The following is a 20,310-nucleotide window of genomic DNA, read 5'->3' as shown; positions in this document are numbered from 1 at the left end:
TGACTCGGCGCGAGTCAGGGATTGACTCAGATCCAGACAACGAGTCAGCTACAAACAAACAAGGTGTTAGTCTCCGAGTAAGCGTTTAACACAACCTAGTGACCAACTTCTAGTTTTTACGCTCTGGCCACATTTTCTTCATATAATTAAGAATCAAACAACCTTCCCGCCTTGCATGCACAGACATGCAATGCATGATCGTAGTGTAAATCTTAACCTAACACCCACATAGTGTTACCCATCCCGAGTTATTACTAATTAATCAAATAGAAACTTTGCTGTTGGCAATTTAAAAACTCAGATTATAATGCTCCAATCTTTTGCTGTTAGCAGCTGTATTTTTTTTTTAAATATTTATAAATTTTTAAAATGGTCACTCCACATGGATCTCAATTTTAAAAAATCTTAATTAGATTTTTATTTCTCAATTCTCACCCGTCATCCGTTTGTCATTTGGGTGTCCTACCCTGTCCAGCATTTTAGATTTAATGTTTATCTTCCTCTATTACTGGTTCACGGTCAGCTAGATCATGATTATAAAAAATTTAAATTTCCATATGTATCGGTTGGTCTTAATGTGAAAACTAAGATGATGTTGCCATAAACCCAACCTTTATTCTTGAGTACGAAACTTTTATAGATTAGGAAGGTCTCCCGTGATCATGTTGTATGTGAATAATATTGGTAGAGACTGTTGGTTGGTTGGTTAGTCGGTGGAATCGACTTGCCGTTTTCAGTTTTTTGGATATGGATAATCTTAAGGAGGAGCGGATGCTTACGCGGATAATTAATACTTATGTCAAAAAGTAAAGTTAAGTAAACATGTGACTTGAAAAGCCATATCTCGTACTTAAAATTCAAAGCACAAGATATACATGCACTGGTGCACTGTGCATAGAGAAGCCGATTTCTCAACCAAATGGGATTTGGTAACACAAAAGAAGTAATCCTGGTTGTATTCCAGGCCCAGCACTATGATTCCAAACTAAGTAAACATGCACCCCCAACTGTCACCACATCCAAATCAAACTTAAATAAGCATGTGGATACATTTTTTTTTGACTGTGCGAAAATAAATTTTGAATACGATGTGTAACAGTAATAAAAACAGTGGACGAGTCTAAAACCATGACGGTTTCCATGAAACAGCTTTGTTTTCCAAGGATATACGTATACTGTACTTCATTAACAGGAGCTGTACAACAGCCGATACAATCCTTTTATAATGCAATTTGAAGTCAACGTTAGCATGAGAATATGGTGGAGTGTAGCAAGAGATATTTCCGTTTGTTTCTTTGCTGGCTCTGGTCGACTTATTTTATTTTATTTTTGTGATTTTTTATTTGGATTCGAAAGTTGTCATGATCAAATTGATCATGTAAGAAGATATACAACCGTTGAGAATGGTTCATTGATTCTATTGTATTTTAAAGTTTTTTAATGAGAAGGATGCGTATTTCTTAAACTTCTCTGCTGCCGTTGAGCTCAATTAAAGATTAGATTAAGCTACATTAACCACGAATGAAGGTGCAATACACAATACTTAATCTGTTAATCATGTTGTGGTTGGTCACCTTAAATTATGCCATGAACACGATGTACCGGGGTTCCAGTTATTATGCCATAGACTACAAGATTTTTTTTTCGAGAAGAATAGACTACTACAAGATTTAATTTTAAACTGGTTCCTTTAAGATTCCTTAATTATAATCATCACCTGGTAGTAAAGGTTTGACGTGGTAGACTAGTCGACGATATATCAGTAATACAGGGCAGATGTTGTGACCGTTGCATGGAAATTAACATGGGAGGACCTTAATTACACAAATAAAATAACTGTATTGAACTTTTTTTATTTATGAAAAAAGGAAGCAACAAACTCTTTTTAATGCTAAAAAAATAATTTTAAAAAGATGAACGGCATGAATTAGAGGAAAAAAAAAAAGAAAATCCCAATTTTCTAAACTTTATATTTTATTTGTTCAAAAATAAATCACACAGAGATATTGGTTGGCAACCTAGCAACAAATTCTGTTAGATTGTATATCTCTATCTAGCAGAATTTGTTTGGTCAAAATAATTCTGAAATCGGAACTTACTCCACCTTTAAGGATTTGTTCAATTCTTAGTTCAAGAATCCAGTAAGAATGCATGACATAATTATTACATATGTTGCTTGCTAGCCAGATATGACCTTGTAGGATCAGTGAGCTCTACTCTAATTATATTTTAAAATGCATCGAATAACAGACCTTTTCATGTCAAAGTGCGTACATGATGTTAAAGCAACTCCAGAGGGATAGGCAAACAAGCTAATGGTTAACTGGATGCAAAGGCTCAAATCTGAGTGTTTACCCATCCCATCTTAGTTGAGGCGAGCAACTCAACTTGAAATGGTCGAATCAACTTTAATTGATTGGATAAAGGAAGGCAGGGACTCGGATCCGCTTGAGACGACCATCATCTCATACTGAGCGAATAAATTAATCCAACGAATAAAATCTTATCTTTTATAAGTTCAACTATTTTCACTTCCAAAATCACATCTTCTCCACATTTTACTTTTAAAATTTCCGAGCAATGGCTCAACCGTTTATGTCCTGCGAAGTTTATTGTTGATGAAGATTTATTTGTATGTAGAAATTTTTTAGTATGTTATTCATCCAGGGGCGTGGAACAACAACAAAATGGTTTAGTGAGTGTGAGTTATGAAAACTTCTGCAATAACACTGGTAACCCAATAATCGTAGTGTAGCTATAAGAAAACAAGTTGAATTTATAGCTTTAAATAGTGTTGTCAATCGATAACGACTTAGGGTGAAACTAATATTGAAGTTGTATTCCAAGCTCGAGCCGAATGATGAAAATGGAAAAGAATAAATTTTGTTTACGAAGCTCATTACGTAATCCTTAAGGAGTTTTTGATAACTTGTATGGGATGTTAAAAAACATACATACTACTCGAGAAAGACGTTGTTATAAATTTCAACTGAATGTAAAACTATATTTAATAATAATTAGTCCTTTCTTAATAGATTAGTTCTAATTAAATCTAACGGCTTAAATAAATAGACTTAATATCAATTTCAACTACAAATATTAAATTAAACTTCATTAAGTTTATATAAGCATAATTTTGAACTACTCGGTCTCACTCCATATTTTATCATACATCATAATCCTAAATTTCTGATATGATCCTGCAGCTTGAGATCCTACAGATTCATATCCTTCACCTTGATTTTCAAACCATTGATGTAGTCCTCGATCTTGGAGCCTTCAAAGTCTTATGATCTTCTTTAATCTTGATAACCTTGAGGATTTTGTTGAGTGGCTTGACGACATGGAGATAATTGTTTCACTGGATGATAACCTTCTGAAAAAGCGGGGGTCTAACAACCACACCCAATATTTCAATTAGAAATCTGTATGGACTAACTCCAATATATTTTTAAGAGAATCAACTAGACAGTCAGACTCAATTATAATAAAACTATATCAAAGAGTTACATCTCTCTTTCTCGATTCAATACTTACTCAAGCAAATAGAAATCTGCGAGTCTAATTGAATACAAGAGAAATCACTTGAACGGTACCAAAGACCAATGTTCAAGTATCAATCAATTTCAATCAACAACCAAAGGTTGGATTTCCCAATTGATTGATTTGACGCACAACCTGTGATATTTCAATTATATAACAAAATATAATGCGGAAAGAAATAACACAAACAGCATAAGTTTTGTTAACGAGAAAACCGCAAATGCAGAAAAATCCCGGGACCTAGTCCAGACTGAACGCACACTGTATTAGGCCGCTATAGACACTAGCCTACTACAAACTAACTTCGGTATGGACTGTAGTTGAACCTCAATCATTCTTACACTGATCCAAGGTACAGTTGCGCTCCTTACGTCTCTGATCCACGCAGGTTACTACACACTTGATTCCCTTAGCTGATCTCACTCACAACTAAGAGTTTCTACGACCCAAAATCGAAGACTTTAATGAACAAATCTGTATCACACAGAAAAGTCTACGGTAGTAGATAAATCCGCCTCCCATAGAAATACCTACGAGTTTTTGTTCCGTCTTTTGATAAATCAAGATTAACATGAACCTATTGATAAATAACCAGACTTATATTCCCGAATAACAGCTCAGTATCATCAATCACCTCACAATAATCTTAATCGACTAGCGAAATAAGATATTGTGGAATCACAAACGATGAGACGAAGATTTTTGTGACTTTTTTTATATCTTGCCTATCAGAGAAATCAATCTCAAGCCAATCCTTACGATTGTACTTAGTACGATAGAAATAACAAGATCAGATCACACAACTACGAGAAAGTAGTATCGGTCTGGCTTCACAATCCCAATGAAATCTTCAAGTCGTTAAACTACAGGGTCTCGGTAGAAACCTAAGGTTAAAGGAGAATCGACTCTAGCTAATAAAACTAGTATCACACAGGAGGTGTGGGGATTAGGTTTCCCAGTTGCTAGAGTTCTCCCTTATACAGTCTTTCAAATCAGGGGTTGCAATCAATGTTATCTTAGTAACAAAGCATTTAATATTCACCGTTAGATGAAAACCTGATTAGATTCAAGCTAATATATTTCAACCATTAGATCGAAACTTAGCTTGTTACACACAAATGAAATGCACGTTTATTTAGGTTTGTGTAACCGTACCCAAACATGTACATCTAGTTGGTTTAACAGTAGTTAATCAAATGGTTAGCCATATGAGCACTTTCGTATCAACCATATTCTTCTTTACCACAACTAGTTCAAATGAATCAAATGAACTAGTTAGGGAGTTGTTCAATTGCTTAGATCTTTATAATATACACAATTGAAACAAAAACGATTTGATTCACTCGAATCGATTCATGAACTTTATAGCCACGATTTGTAAACTTGCATTCCTTAGTTTATATAAGTTTAAGTTCACGAATAATCGTTTTTAGAAAATAACAAACTTAGGTACGCGGACTAGTACGCGGACTTAAGTACCCGGAGTAAGTTTGTAAATAGTTCACAAACTCCAGCAGATTTTCTCGGGAAGAGAACCTCCGACAGTACGTGGACTGGGTACACGGACTGGGTTCGCGGACTCTGTTCCGGTTTTCCTGAGCAGCAAAGTACGTATACTTTGGTTCAAGGAATAAGGACTTACACATGTATGAGTTGCCTCACAATGCTTATATCCAACCATGTTTATATAATATAAACTCTCATTTCAATCATTGAAACATTCTTAGAGGACGTTATATAGTTGTTGTTCACAAACCATTTTTCGTCAAAGCCATTTTCAAGTGATTGAAACTTAACATGACTTTCGTCACCAGTAAAAATGAATCTTGGCCAAAGCGAAAGCTTACCAACACATATTTCGAGAAATATATAAGTGAGATAAACTCGGATCGAAATAACAAATGTGTATAATCAAAGTCTATATAGCAAAACGACTTTTGTCTCAAGATAGGAGATATAGTATATAGACTTTTGAGTGATAGATAAGTTCAAGTCTCCACATACCTTTTAGTCGATGAAGTTCCACCAGTTCCTTGAGTAGTTCTTCGTCTTTGTATGATGATCGTCATGAATTCTTGAGCTCAATTACACTTTCTATCCTAGTCCGAGACTTAGCTATAGTAGATTAGAAATCAACAGGGTGTTAGTCCTCAAGGGAGTTGGGGGAGTTGGGTGTAGTTGGGTTTTTTTCCCGTTAGTCGTGGGGGAGTTTGAGGGAGTCTCTCAAAATCCCCGTTAGTCGTGCGAGAGTTTAGAAGAGTCTCCCAAACTCCCTAGAAAACCCCGTTAGTCGTGGGGGAGTTTGAAAGAAACTCTTAAACTCCCTGTTAATGGTAAAAATTAGAATGCTAGGGAGTTGGTTTTTTTGGGGGAGTTCTAGGGAGTTTACAGAGTATTTTTTCCTCACTCCAAATCTCTCAAAAAAGTAGAGATTTTGGGAGAGTCTCTCAAACTCCCTACACTTAAAACACCAAACTCTCTCAAACTCCCTACACTCTCTTACACTCCCTCAAAATCCACCAAGTTTCAAAATACATTAAACTCCCTCCAACTCACTCGTGGACTAACCCCTTGAAAGATTTATGGTTTTGATCACTAACATTGAAAAACATGCTTGAGATGACAACACATGCGAGTTCGACCGAGCAGTGCTCTAACACCTTCTATTTGCATAGTGTTGGTTTGTGAGTCTAGCACTGTATTTTGGGGTTGTGGAGTCCCATCATGGACTGAAAAATCAGGACTAAATCCAATGGTCTCTCTCATTCTGCGTATCTCCTGTTGGTAAATACGCCTAGTTTCCAAATTTCTAAACTTCATTTGATTCAATCGTTCTACCAGTTGTTCATGATTGGAAAATGTTCCGGTATAGACCTTGTGAAATGATGAAAGTATCTTACACTCTCCAGCTAGAGTAAAAGAGTCTAGCTCCCATCTCAGTTTTGGAAAATCATACCCAATCGATGAAGAAAAAGGTCTAGAAGTCCTATTGAAGGCGCCGACAAAGAATAAGCTCCCGCTGAAGGAAGTGATGAAAGACGAAATCACCAGTGATGGATATAATGGGAAAGGAATTTTCTATAATTCTCTACCTATTTTGGAAAAATCCATCTCGTAGATATGCAAAACTTCTTGACCAATTATCGACTCTACAACCGATTTGAACCATATGTCATATTGGTCTTCGTCACAATGGGTGAAGAATGTTTCATAATTTCTCCATCCTTTTCTTTTCAGACAGCGTATTCCGATCGAAGGAAGGTGTTATAGATCGAGGCTTGTTTGGCTTCACAACTGCACCAACTAACGGTCTAGTATATATCTCCACAAAATAATAAACACTAAAATCCTAGACAGGAGTATAGAGCACAGTGTGCTGGCGTGAAAACTCTTTCATCCTTTGGGAAACCTCATGGCTTATCTCCTCAACATTCTCATACGACATCTAAGTAACATTATATATGTTCTCAATAATATGTTGGTATCTCCACACATACATATTATTTACCTCTGCAACATTTTGCTTTCTATACCAGTTACCTCCTTCGTACCTTACTATAATTGGAGAATATTTTTTGGTGTGATCTAAAGTCTCGGTATACTATCACCAAAGTATGTATCTCACCAAAGCTGAAAGTAATTTTTTTTCTTAACTAATATAAAGCTAATGGATATGTATCGTCATATTTACCTCCATAATTCGCCATAGACCCTCGATGCTTGACGAACCCAATGACGCGATACCGAGACAAATGCACTACTCGTCTAAGATAGCGGACCCTCAATCATATGTTGCACCAACCTTTATATTTCGCAATGCCTCTGACCATCCTAATTAAGCATCAATGCTTGAGTTCGAGAAAAAACATGAACCAAGTAATCATAAAATAAATACCTTGAAAATTTATGTATTCATGTTAGAGTTGTATGTATCCGAATCAGGGTTTTCATTGTTATGTAATTTGTGGTATACAAATGCCTTTAAACCAGAATTAGGAATTCCAAAACCTCTTAAGTTCCTTTGCTTCCACTCTGTTGTTATGGAATAGTACCACATAAGTTTATTTTTATATCTGTCTTCTGCCAACCAAATTTCTTGGTCAAATGGAACATAATCTCTCATACTACATGGTATCCCAGTTAGGAAATACAAGTCTAGCGGTGTTATTCTTGTAAAAATATTAAAATTGTTAATTTCATTTATATCTTCATATTATTGCATGAAAGCTATAAATCAAAATATTTAACGTATCAAATTCGGAGTCTTCAAAAAGAAATGCTTGTGTAGTATACCACCAACGTTCCACCAAGACAAACAATAATTTGTTCAGATGTTTTTTTCGCATTAATATGGTACAAAGTAAATAAAGGAAATTTATCGACAATAATTTGAGCACCATAAGGTAATCTGCATAAACTTTGCTAACTTACCAACCACCTCTTAGTTTTTGAGCAGCGCTATCTCGCTTCATTTTTGTTAAAAAATGACCTTGAGGTCTGAATAATTCTAGACCGGAAAGTTGATTGGGATTGTGCTCTTCATCTGAACTTGATTGTGTCATCAGTATAAGTTGACTAGGTTTAGTCCTAAGTGGTTTTCTATTTCTTGTTCGTCTAATATCTTGAGATTGAGACTTTTCTATTGAGCAATAAATTAGAGAAGTTGAATAAAACTTATAAGGATCTCTAGTGGAGAATCTTTTTAGAAAGTATTGAATTTGGTGCGAGTAGAGAAGATAAATGAGTGTTTTATTTACAGTGTTCGAAAAAGTGGTCTTTTTTTTACTATTAAAAAATAGTCGTTGTCGTGGAAAATTAAGACGATCTCTCAACTTGAGATGAGCCTCAGCCCAACTTGAATGATCGTCTCAATGTGTAACAGTTGATTTAGACACCATATTCTGAATAATCCGTATAAGCAGATTGGACATAATTCAAAATTTTGAGTTCTTCACTGATGGCATAGGGTCCTTTGGGGTTACTATTAAAATTTGTATACTCTAAGACCCTTTTTCGAAAACTTTCGATACCGCTCTGATATCTTTGGACTTCGTTGGAAAATTCATAGGCACTAAAAGATATCCATGACATTGGAGAAGACGAGATTTCTAGAGCAGCGGATTTAGATTTTTATTTGGTCAAAGAGATGCATCATTTTAATGTGAAAATCGGGCAACCCTCAAAAAGTTTAAAACCGATGCGGTGTAAGAAAGATTTTCTTCAAATTCCAGAGTTATAACTGCTTACAGAGAAACTTTTTTTTTTTTTTTTGGGAAACACATCCTTACTAGCATGTATAGGAATATGTGTCTAAAAAAGAATGTTTGTCTTTTCAAGGATTACAGATAAGAGCGGAACGCAATACGACTGATATGATAATTAGTTTTCGTAATTGTGGTTTTTCTCCTGTATCCATGACAAATTACCACCTCCAAAATGTTCTATTTGTCATCTTTGGTTTGTTTTATCACCAAGTCCCTCTTATCCTCTGTTTGAGACTAAGTGACAGGAATTGTTGATTTTGGTCTTTTTAACCAATTTTGTGAACATTTTAACTACTGAGAGATATAATTCAAAATTCCTATTTAGCTATAATTTCCTAGGTTAAGCTAAAAAATGGAAAATTGACAAATCAGAAAAACAAAGAGTGAGAATGTTGTGTGGATTCTAAGCATGTCTACCCCATCATCACTTCTGGAGTTAAGTTATCTTCTCATTGTTCTCAATCACAAAAAAGAAAAACAACGAACAGATAAGATCATGTAAGATTAAAAAAGAAGAAGAAATGTATTCGAAGATTCTTAGAAATGAAGTTTAGAGAATTAGAAACCAAGAAAATCCTACGGAATTTTGGGTGATAAGAATAAAAGATCATGTATTTGTTGTTGTCACGGGTTCTCATACCGTGTCCCTTTTTCTTTGCTTTATCATCATGGCAAATGCGTGAGAGAAACGATTCAGCGGCTGCAAAGATTTATTTTACAATCCAATTGGTTACTAGTTGATAATAGACATGTAGTTTCCTTAATACCAATCCATTCCACTTGCACTGTCATTTGTCATTGAGATTTTCTCTTACTCTCACTGTAATTCAAGGAGATTACGTTGCTTCCATCCTAAGATGATTTATCACAAAATTGGTTAAAAAGAGCAAAATCAATAATTTCTAGGTGAAATTGACAGTTAGATTTTGATACTGTTTGAATGGACAAAAATGTAAAAATAGGCAGGATGTAATCAGTTTCATCGTGCCCATTTTCAAATATTTTTTCTTATTTTTAATTTACACAGGATGTATCCAGTTTCATCCTTGCTATTTTTTAAATTTAAGATAGGATGAATCCAGTTTCATCCTTGCTATTTTTTTTTTAGCCATTTCACCCATTTTTTACTCGTCCATTTGAACCGTGATTTAAAAATATTTGGACAAATGACCCATTTTCCGATGATTCATATGCACGGTCTTCGTACACGATAGTCGAAATTATTCTTGGATTCTTCAAAACAAGTGACAGTATAGCGCAAGTGTGAGTATATAAAATAGGAGCATATTCAGCCATAATGCTACTTAAAAACAATTTGTCCACTTGCGGACTCCACTAACAACATAGTGAGGATTGATGCTATAGCCTATAGAAACCACTAGCAAAAGCTACAAAGCTCGCACATCAGGAACCATGTGAAAACCCAAGAGTTTAACTAATTCTGCAAGCTTCAATGAATTTTAGGGGCTTAAAGAATAGTAAGAGCTGGGGAAATAAAGATTGGCATTCTGAATTAAGACGAGAAAGTAAATGTAACAAGAGTTGAATTAAAATGTGAATATATTTTGTACCATCACACCATAACACATCACAAATATGTAAAGATATTGACAGATTTGGAATATCTATATGAAACTACTAAAATGACATAACAAGGAAGCTATTCGAATACTAACTAGAGAAACCATAACCCCAACTAGTGCCTTTCAAATCTGATAAACTAAATAAAATGATGATGAAACCAAAGAAAATGAAGTCCACCATCTTGTTTTCTTGGTTACTATAATCGTGTCACTCATTCTTGATTAAGCCACCGTTTTTGCAGGCTTCGCCATCTCCACATGACCATCTTCAGGAATAAATTTCCCCCAGTACCAGTGTTGTTTCCACACTTGAGACATTTCTTCAATCGGAATTCCCTTGGTCTCGGGTACAAAGAAGTAGACGAATATGGTCATGATGAACACGAAACCACCAAAGAAGAAGAATAATCCGAACTTCATATGACATAACATGCTTAGAAAAACTTGAGCAATAATGAATGTGAATAACATGTTCACTGACACGTTAATACTTTGAGCTGCTGATCTAATCTCCAGTGGGAATATTTCACTGGGGACTAACCATCCTAGAGGACCCCATGACCAAGCAAATCCAGCCACGAACATACAGATGCAGAATACAACAAGAATGGCATACCCTTTGGGAATTACTGCAATACCATCAGTCCCAAATTTAATCCAAATCAAAACACCAACAAGAACCTGCATAATCAAAATCAATTTCGATCAATCCAAATGTAAGCAAAAATGCACAATCATTTACAAATTAAGGAGCGAAATTTACCTGAAAGATAAACATTTGGCAACCACCCTCGAGAAACAGAAACCTTCTTCCCTTTTTATCCACAATAAAGATTGCAGCGAATGTGGCAAAGACATTGACCAAACCAGTGATGACAGCAGACATAAGTGACGCATTGTTGCCAAAACCAATAGTCTTGAAGAGCACAGGTGCGTAAAACATAACCACATTAATACCAGTAAGTTGCTGGAAGAATGGGATAAGTATGGCCATACATAAGTGAGGTCTGTATCTTCTCTGCAATAAGTTCCTCCATGGGTTCTCAACCATCTTAGATTCATCACTAGCGGCAACTAAATCATTAAATTCCTCATCAATGTTTACTGGGCCACGAATACGTTGAAGATGTTTTCTTGCTTCTTCTGGTTTGTTATGGCCAATGATGGAGTTTGGAGTGTCAGGAAGAAATAAAGCACCAATTGTGATTATAAGTGCGGGCACACCGGCTAAACCCAAACTCACCCTCCATCCTTGACCACTCTTAATCTTGTCTGTACCGTAGTTCACTAGATTGGCGCATAGAATTCCAATTGTGATCATCAGTTGAAAGCATATGTTAAGTGCTCCTCTGAATTTGTATGGTGCCATTTCAGACAGGTATAGTGGCACAGACTGTAAATCATAAACCAAAACATATTAAGGTCAGATCCTGTAATTTTTTCTAAGAATTTGGTAATATATTTGCAAAATAAAAATAAAAAAAGTTTTGCAAATAAATAAATAATTATTGTAATTGCAAACGTCATGGTATGGACTACTTGAGTTGAAAATTGAAATGGGACCAATAGAGATACATGCAACAAAAATAAAAAAAAGAAAACGACGACTTTGGACTTTTTGCAGGAAAATACATATTCAATACATTATTGTCGTAAAAAATGGCGCCTGATTAGGCTGAATCAAATATTCGTTTTTTTAGCAAAAGATTGAGACGTTTATATATATTTTGTAGTCCAAATCAAAGCTACATGAGTGACCGTTGGATAATTAGATCAAATTCATCCACTTTTCTCTCAAGGAGAAATCTGGTTAGTAAAGGAGTAAAAAACAAAAAAAATTAGAGGGAGTGTAGTCTGAGTCGTCTGACTCTGACATGGTAATAAACAACACATTACATATAGACTGTGGACTGTGGAGGCAGAGATTTCTGAACTCCAATCTCATAAAGAGGAAACAAACAAAGGATTTTAAAGGCTAAATTCGTAAATATATTTACGATGGTATTATGTTTTAAAAATAATCAAAATAATTAGTATCAGATGGGCTAGAATTAGGGATCATCAAAATCAAACAGATCTAGAAGAACAAGAGAAAAGAAGAAAAATAAAATAAAACAAAGCCAAATGAGAAGAATCAAGAAAATTCAAAAACCCAAAAACAAACAAATAAATGATCAAAGTATTATAAAGAATATACCAAAATCATACACAATGAGGAAAAATTGATTAGTTTGTTTACCTGATTAGAGAAACCAACACCAATACCAAGCATAATACGACCGATAATAAGCATAGCAACATTCTGAGCAGCACCATTGATGGCAGCACCACCAAGAAAAACTATACCTCCAACAAACATGGAAACCTTACGTCCAAAAATCTTTGTTACAGCTGAGGCAAAAAATGAAGCTACCAGAGCCGCTAGATACAAAGATGATGTAAATAACGTCAATGGAATACTATCAAATTTACAGTATTGGTTGGTTGAATCAGCACCGCTTTCTTGTCTGTAAACTTTTGGGAAAAATTTCTGCAGAAATGGAGTCATTGCAGTAACTCCGCCTGTAATCACAAATGATCATGATCAGTACTTTTAAATCAGATCAAGAACTAATTAATTAAAAATCAAGAACGAAAACAATAGATCTATAAAACACATCAACCAGCTACAATAACTTACCAGAAATACCAATATCATATCCGAATATGAGACCACCGCAAGCGGCAACAATACAAGTGAGAAAAACATAGAGAGTAATTTTTCCGGGATATTCTTTCCCGGTTCCTGCAGAGACAAACGCTCCACCCGCCATTGTTAACAACTTGAAGCTCTCTCTGTCTCTCTCTACTGAGTTATGCTTTCCCTGTGTAAAACTCAAACTCACGCTGTTTCTTCTTCTTTCTTATAACAAAGACTGTTGAAAATGAGTCAAGAAAATGAAATGATGCTGAGAAAAATCAAAGAGATAGCCAGTGTATATATAGGACTACAAGGTGTATGGTCAATGCCTTCGGAGAAGAAAAGTCTAGCTGTCAATATTATCCATTGTTTAAAATTGTGGATAAACTTGTATCGGTAATGCTGTAATAAAAACCGTGTTATTAACTTTTCGATTATCCGTTTGCAAACCCAACTAGAAAGTAAATTAGGCAACAAGTGAGCTTTCGGTTCAACAGTTTGCACTTTTGCATCCTGTCATGTCCGATGTTATAGGACTGCAAGCTGTCCTGAAGTGAGTGTTTCTAACGGTTCTATGTAGTAAAATGCAATTAGACACGTTACAGGTACACTAGTTCCATTAAAACTAAGGAAAAGAAAGTTACGGAATATTTGTGATCTAGCAACATCAGTTAGACCTATATTCGGATCAGTTGTATCGAAATAAAAAGTTAATATATTCTCCCATCTGTATTAGGCTAGACCAGCTAGAGTGTTTCACCACTAATAAATTAATTGCGCACCAACTGGTTGTTTGTCTAATTAAAGCAGAAATTTCCTCACTTTTCCAGACAAGTTGTTGGTTGTTTACATCACCTAGTTTTGGCCAGTTTTCCTTTCTTTGCGTCCAAACTCTCTAAGTCATACCGAATGTATGGAAGACGATTTAAAACAGCATCTTTTTAAGGATGAGTACCAAGCTGAAGTAAATATGAGAATAGCTATTAACCGGCCCAAATGAAGCCTCCTTTTAGTGAACATTTGTTTAATCTACTAAATCAATTTATTATTGAAAATATTAAAAAGGCAAAGTTTGTTTACCTTTCAAAGATATTGTAGGACACTCTTTTTATGACTGGCAAAAGATTTTTGTTAGACACACGTTCTGAATTTTTGAAGAGAAAAGGAGAAAAGAAGGGGGAAAAATGACGAGATATATTGCTTTTTAATAAGATAATATGCAGCCATGCAATTTGATTTGAAGAACTTATTAAACAAGGTATATCTCCTAATTAACTATATTAATATGTTATTTTTTAGTAGAAAGGTAAGTTAGGACTTGGGAGATGATGGTGTCCACTGTTTGAAAGTCGAAAACTGTCGGTGTGAAAGGATATCAAGTGTTAAGTTATGCAAATAGTTCAAATTAGATGAAGTTCCATAGAGTTTAGAGAACTACAAAGGGAAACCTCTAAAACAACAATTTGGCTTGAAATATGTGTGCTAAATAAAACGGGGAGCCTAAATGTGAACGAAGTGATTGGCCACATATTCAACAATTCCAATTCCATGTATTTGATTGAATTCTTACGTCCATAGTGAGGTTCATTTCCTGTTAAACCCCAAACCCAAATTCAACAAAAAGACGTAATTGTGAAGAAAATTTTGGAAAGTCTACGGATGACCAGAAGTCACTTTGGCATGGCGTCAAATATAGGGGAATAATCAACTGTCATTCTCCAATTCTTCTGCTTACATCTCCATGTGAATGGAAGAGAATAGAGGGCGAGGATGTGGAACCAATACATGGGAGGGACAGTGGGAGACATCGATATCGTATGACAAAGAAAAGAGTCAGCTAGTACAGCTGCTAAAGATTGCATGTTAGCCTTCATGCCTACCGTGCTTGACCCAACCTTAACTTTTACTAATTTAACTATTTTTTAAAATATATAAAATTATTCTAAGAAAAAAAAAGTTAACCAATATTGCAGTTGCATGCTTCAAAATAATAAAAATATATCGCAGTTGTTTGAGCCTAACAGAATAAATTTGTTTTTTTTATTCTCTTTTAATTCTAATTTATCCCACAAAAAGGTACAAGATAGATAGCCTACAGAGAAAAGGTTCAAAATTTCTCATGCGAGTCAGTTAATTGTTGTTGGCAAAAATAAGCCGTACTGAGCATATAACTTTCACCGCCGATTAAAAATTACGTCCATAAAATGACCCCACGAATGACAATATGGGCAATCTCTTGGTGAATACGGAATTCTACAGAAAAATATTTGTTGAGAATAAAAACAATCATAAAACATGCGAAGCTGTAATCCAAGGAGTATATAAGACCAGAAACAAGAATGGACTGGTTTCGGTCCCATTATTGGACCAACCGAAAATTAGGCTGGCCAATCATTTGATGTTCACAAACAAAACTTAATATTCGATCCTAAAAGTAGGTCTTGGTTGTTTTTGTCAGGTTTGAATCCCATCTCATAGCAAAATGGTGGAAGTAAAACGCCTAGTCTTGGCTTTTCATGTGGATAGCCAGCCAATTTAAACCAAAAGGTTATCCTTGCAATTTCTACATTTTTTTCATGTTTCCTCTGCAATGTTCTTTTCTAAAATAAAACATCGGGAATCCTAAAGTATTATGGAGGCAATCCTAAAGTATTATAGCAGCCTCTGTTCAGATCGCTCCTTTTTTAGACCAAGTTTGAGTGGAACATCTTTCGTAACAACTTCTTCTCCAGTTTATCTTTCACTATTAGATCTAGGTAAAGTTTTATTTGATTTTAGCTATGTTTTTACTGTTTACAGTTCTAGAACTTTTTTTCCCTACTGATTTTGAGTGTTTTTTACTTTGTTAACTTGTTATACTTTCACAATTAGCTAGATCTTGTTTGTTATCTTGTTAATTGTGTTGAAAAACATCAACACGAACAATGTTGCTAACAACAACAACAACTCCATAAACTTTTATTTGATTTTAGCTATGTTTTTACTGTTTATAGTCCTGGAACTTTTTTTTCCTACTGATTTTGGGTGTTTTTTATTTTGTTAACTTGTTATACTTTCACAATTAGCTAGTTCTTGTTTGTTGTCTTGTTAACTGTGTTGAAAAACATCAACAGGAACAAAGTTGGTAACAACAACAACTCCTTAAACAAAAGCATCAACAACCCCGTATGGAACATCATATTAAGCAGCAACTTTGGTTTCAAGACTCCAATCACCAAGACTCAGATCAGACTCAGACACAGATGCAGGCCCATTTAGACCGCTTCCGACCGATACAGACCACGCTAATTAATATGTGCTACTTTAGTTTAATTTTAGTTTGGTATATACTTTACCTATTACTTTTGTAGTTATCTAAAATCAGTAAGAGGCTAAAGTGGGATTCTAGAGTTTCTGAAAGTGAGTTACGCGAGGTTGAGCACGAACAGTCTTCGCCTAAACCACGCACAGTGGCCGTTCAAAGGCTACTTCAGTCACATGGATAAAGGTTTAGGTCTTGTCTTAGGGAGGGAAGCAGATGAAGAGAAAGATCAGAGAATTCTAGGGTTTAAAGAAGAATTGTTCTGAGAGGTTATGAGAAAATTATTATAGCTTGGAGAAATAGATGACCTATTTATAGCTGAATTATCTAATCCCAGGTCAGTGAAGATAAGGATTGTTTTCCGTGCCGTGTGGAGCAATTCTCATGTCTCTTCAGGAATAGGGATAAACTAGGTTGAGTTTATCTCATTATTCCACTGCATTTACTCTCTTTTGCAGTGACAAATAAGCCGTGTATTCCTCACATGTGTCATAGACCGCCAGACCAAAACCCAAATTGTTATCCCCCCATCTGTGCGAAGCTGAGTCAGCCTTTGTGATGACGTGTTGAGAGAGAGAAATATTCTATTTAGCCGAGTTGGCCGAGATAGAGAGATATTCTCCGATTTGTAAGAATGACTAAGATGAGTCACGTGAAAAGGCGTGAGATACCTCGGAATTCGTGTGGAGAGTCTGAAAAGGAGACTCGATTCCTACATGAGGCTCGCGCCTATCATGAGGAATATTCAGCCTTGTCTGAGATTTTTCCAAGAGATTTTAGTCTCTCGAGATTTTGAGAATAGATTTGAATCTCTATGAGATTTTGCGAGGAGATTTGAATTTCTTCGAGATTTTGAGGAGAGATGTGAATCTCTCCGAGATTTTGAGGAGAGATTTGAATCTCTCCGAGATTTTACAGAGAGATGTGAATTTCTCCGAGATTTTGAGGATGGACCAAAATGTCTACGAGGATTTTCTTAACAGATCTGAATCTCTTTATGGTTAGCTCGGACTCGTCTTAAAGAGAGAGAAAGGGCGTTGTAGGCCCGATTAATGTCTCTGCGAGACTTTGGCTCACTTGTCTTTGACCAGCGTATCTTGCAGAGATGTGTTAGGAATCAATTATGTCCGTATTTATGAGGCCGACATGACCAGTGTATATCGGAAGGATGTTCTAGGAGTCTGTCGTAACCAGTGTATCTCGCGGGGATGTCCTAGGAATTATTCTGAAGCCTCGGTAAGTCGAGTCAGAGCCTAGAGTAGACATTGAAAAAGCGGGGGTCTAACAACACCACTAAATATTTCGCTTAGCAATCTGTATGGACAAATTCCAATATACTTTAATAGAGAATCAACTAGATAGTCAGACTCAATCTAGATTAAAGTATATCGAGGAGTTAATATCTCTCTCTTGTTTTGATTTACTCAAGCTAATAGAAATCAGTGAGTCTTTAATCAAACACAAGGAATAACTTGGATGGTACCAAAGACCAATATCCAAGGATCAATCAATGACAATCAACAACCACAGGTTGGATTACTCTAATTGATGATCTAACGCACAACCTGTATTATTTCAATTATAAAGATAAAACAATATAATGCGGAAATTGAAATAACACAGACACCAGAAATATTGTTAACGAGGAAACCGCAAATGCAGAAAAATACCGGGACCTAGTCCAGATTGAACACACACTTTATTAAGACGCTACAAACACTAGCCTACTACAAGCTAACTTCAGACTGGACTGTAGTTGAACCCCAATAAATCTCCCACTGATCCAAGGTACAATTATTCTCCTACGCCTCTGATCCCAGCAGGATACTGCGCACTTGATTCCCTTAGCTGATCTCACCCACAACTAAGAGTTGCTACGACCCAAAATCACAGCCTTTTACAATAAACAAATCTGTCTCACATAGACAAGTCTATCAAAGGATCAATCTGGATCCCATAGATAAACTCTAAAGGTTTTGTTCCGTCTTTTGATAATAATCAAGGTGAACAGGAACCAATTGATAATCCGGTCTTATATTCCTGAAGAACAACTTAGATTAATGAATCACCTCACAACAATCTTAATCGTACGGTAGCGAAACAAGCTGTTGTGGAATCAAAAAATGATGAGACGAAGACGTTTGTGATTACTTTTTATATCTTTCTTATCGGAGATATCAATCTCAAGCCAATCAATCTGATTTTACTCGTACGATAGAATATGCAAGATCAGATCACACAACTATGGTAAAAGTAGTATCGGTCTGGCTTCACAATCCCAATGAAGTCTTTAAGTCATTAACCCGGTTTGAGAAAAGAAAACCAAAGGGTTAAAGGAGAATCGACTCTAGTATGCAAACTAGTATCACACGTACGGTGTGGGGATTAGTTTTGCACAATACTAGATGTCTCCTTTATATAGTCTTTCAAATCAGGGTTTTGCCTTGGTCATAAAGCAAACAATATCCATCGTTAGATTAACACCTGATTTAGATTCAAGCTAATATTTCTCAACCGTTATATCGAAAACTTAGATTGTTATACACACTTGACAATGCACGTTTCTAGGTTTATTTGCCGTACCCAAACATATGCACTTGTTGGTTCCATAATAGTCAACCAAAAGGTTAGCCATATGAGCATCTCATATCAACCATGTTACTCTTCACCATAACTAGTTCAAATGACTCAAATGAACTAGTTAGAGAGTTCTTCAATTGCAAGGAAATATTATGTACTACACAAGACACAATTGAAGCAAAGATGATTTGATTCACTCGAATCGGTTCATGAACTTTATAGCCACGGTTTGCCAACTGCATTCCTTAGTCTTTATAAGTTTAAGTTCAGAAATCATCTTCAAATATATAACCCTTCTCAAGTTCGTAGACTAGGTTCGCGGAGTTAAGCAACCGGTAGAGTTTACAAACTCCAGCAGAAAATCTCGGCAAAGACTTTCCGCCGGTTCGCGGACTAGTCTAGTTTGTCAACTCCAGCAGAATTTCTCGGGATAAGAAGTTCGGAAGTTCGCGGACTTGGCTCACGCCATTCTCCGGTTTCTCTTGATCAACAAAGTTCGCAAACTTTGGTTCAAGGAATAGGACTTATACATAAATGTGTTTCCACAACAATGTTTATGTCCACCATTGGTTATGTAATCTAAACTTTCATTTCAATCATTGAAACATTCTTAGAGGACGTTATATAGTTGTTATTCACAAACCATTTCTCGTCATAGAAATTTTCAAGATGATTGAAACAAATCATGACTTTCGTCACATGGTAAAGATAAACTTGGTTAAAGCGAAAAGCTAACCAACCCATATTTCGAGATATAGATAGGCGAGGTATACTTGGATCGAAATACCAAATGTGTATAATCAAAGTCTATATATATATAGCATACGACTTCTTGTCTCAAAGAGTAGGATATAGAGTAGATAGACTTTTGAGTGATAGATAAGTTCAAGTCTTCACATAACTTTTTGTCGAGAAGTTCCACCGGTTCCTTGAGTAGTTCTTCTACTTGTATGATGAATCGCCATGAAGTCCTTGAGCTCAACTACAATTTCTATCCTAGTCCGAGACTTAGCTATAATAGACTAGAAATCAAGACTTATAGTTTTGATCACTAACATTGACAAACATGCTTGAGATAGCAACACATGCGAGTTCGACCGAGCAATGCTCTAACAATCCCCCCCTTTGTCAATTTAGTGACAAAACAATCAATACATATGAAATACAAAAAAGATAAAGAAACTTTAGTAGGTCTTATTCCACATGTCTAATCTTCAACATTCCTCGAAATCTTCGTCACTTCCAAGTACTCCAATGATCCCAAAGGTTGTAAGTTTAGCATCACCGTTGTTGAATATTCGTAGCTATAACAATGAGAAAACATAGTTCTCGATCATTTTTATACAGTGTCATAGTATT

At 35.6% G+C, this 20,310-nt stretch overlaps 1 protein-coding gene across 1 annotated transcript; it reads right to left on the bottom strand.

The window, feature by feature from the left end:
• Window positions 1–10,334: 10,334 nt before the first annotated feature.
• LOC113348661 (sugar transport protein MST3-like) lies at window positions 10,335–13,348 on the bottom strand. Its single transcript, XM_026592508.1, has 4 exons — window positions 13,071–13,348; window positions 12,630–12,952; window positions 11,154–11,783; window positions 10,335–11,071 (listed from the first exon to the last, which is right to left on the bottom strand). Exons 1-4 carry the CDS (start codon window positions 13,201–13,203, stop codon window positions 10,613–10,615), a joined length of 1,545 nt encoding a protein of 514 aa, XP_026448293.1. The 5' UTR covers window positions 13,204–13,348; the 3' UTR covers window positions 10,335–10,612.
• Window positions 13,349–20,310: the final 6,962 nt, after the last annotated feature.

Source organism: Papaver somniferum, chromosome 2 (genome assembly GCF_003573695.1).
Source record: "Papaver somniferum cultivar HN1 chromosome 2, ASM357369v1, whole genome shotgun sequence".
NCBI classification, from domain to species: Eukaryota; Viridiplantae; Streptophyta; class Magnoliopsida; order Ranunculales; family Papaveraceae; genus Papaver; species Papaver somniferum.
This window is presented reverse-complemented; position numbering and strand designations above follow the sequence as displayed.

Excerpts from the sequence above, each read along its gene's own strand:
- LOC113348661 (XM_026592508.1), bottom strand. The coding sequence starts at position 13,203 with ATGGCGGGTGGAGCGTTTGTCTCTGCAGGAACCGGGAAAGAATATCCC. Across the intron at positions 12,953-13,070 it reads ATATGATATTGGTATTTCTG|GCGGAGTTACTGCAATGACT; the intron begins GTAAGTTATTGT and ends TTGTGATTACAG. Across the intron at positions 11,784-12,629 it reads GTGTTGGTTTCTCTAATCAG|TCTGTGCCACTATACCTGTC; the intron begins GTAAACAAACTA and ends TATGATTTACAG.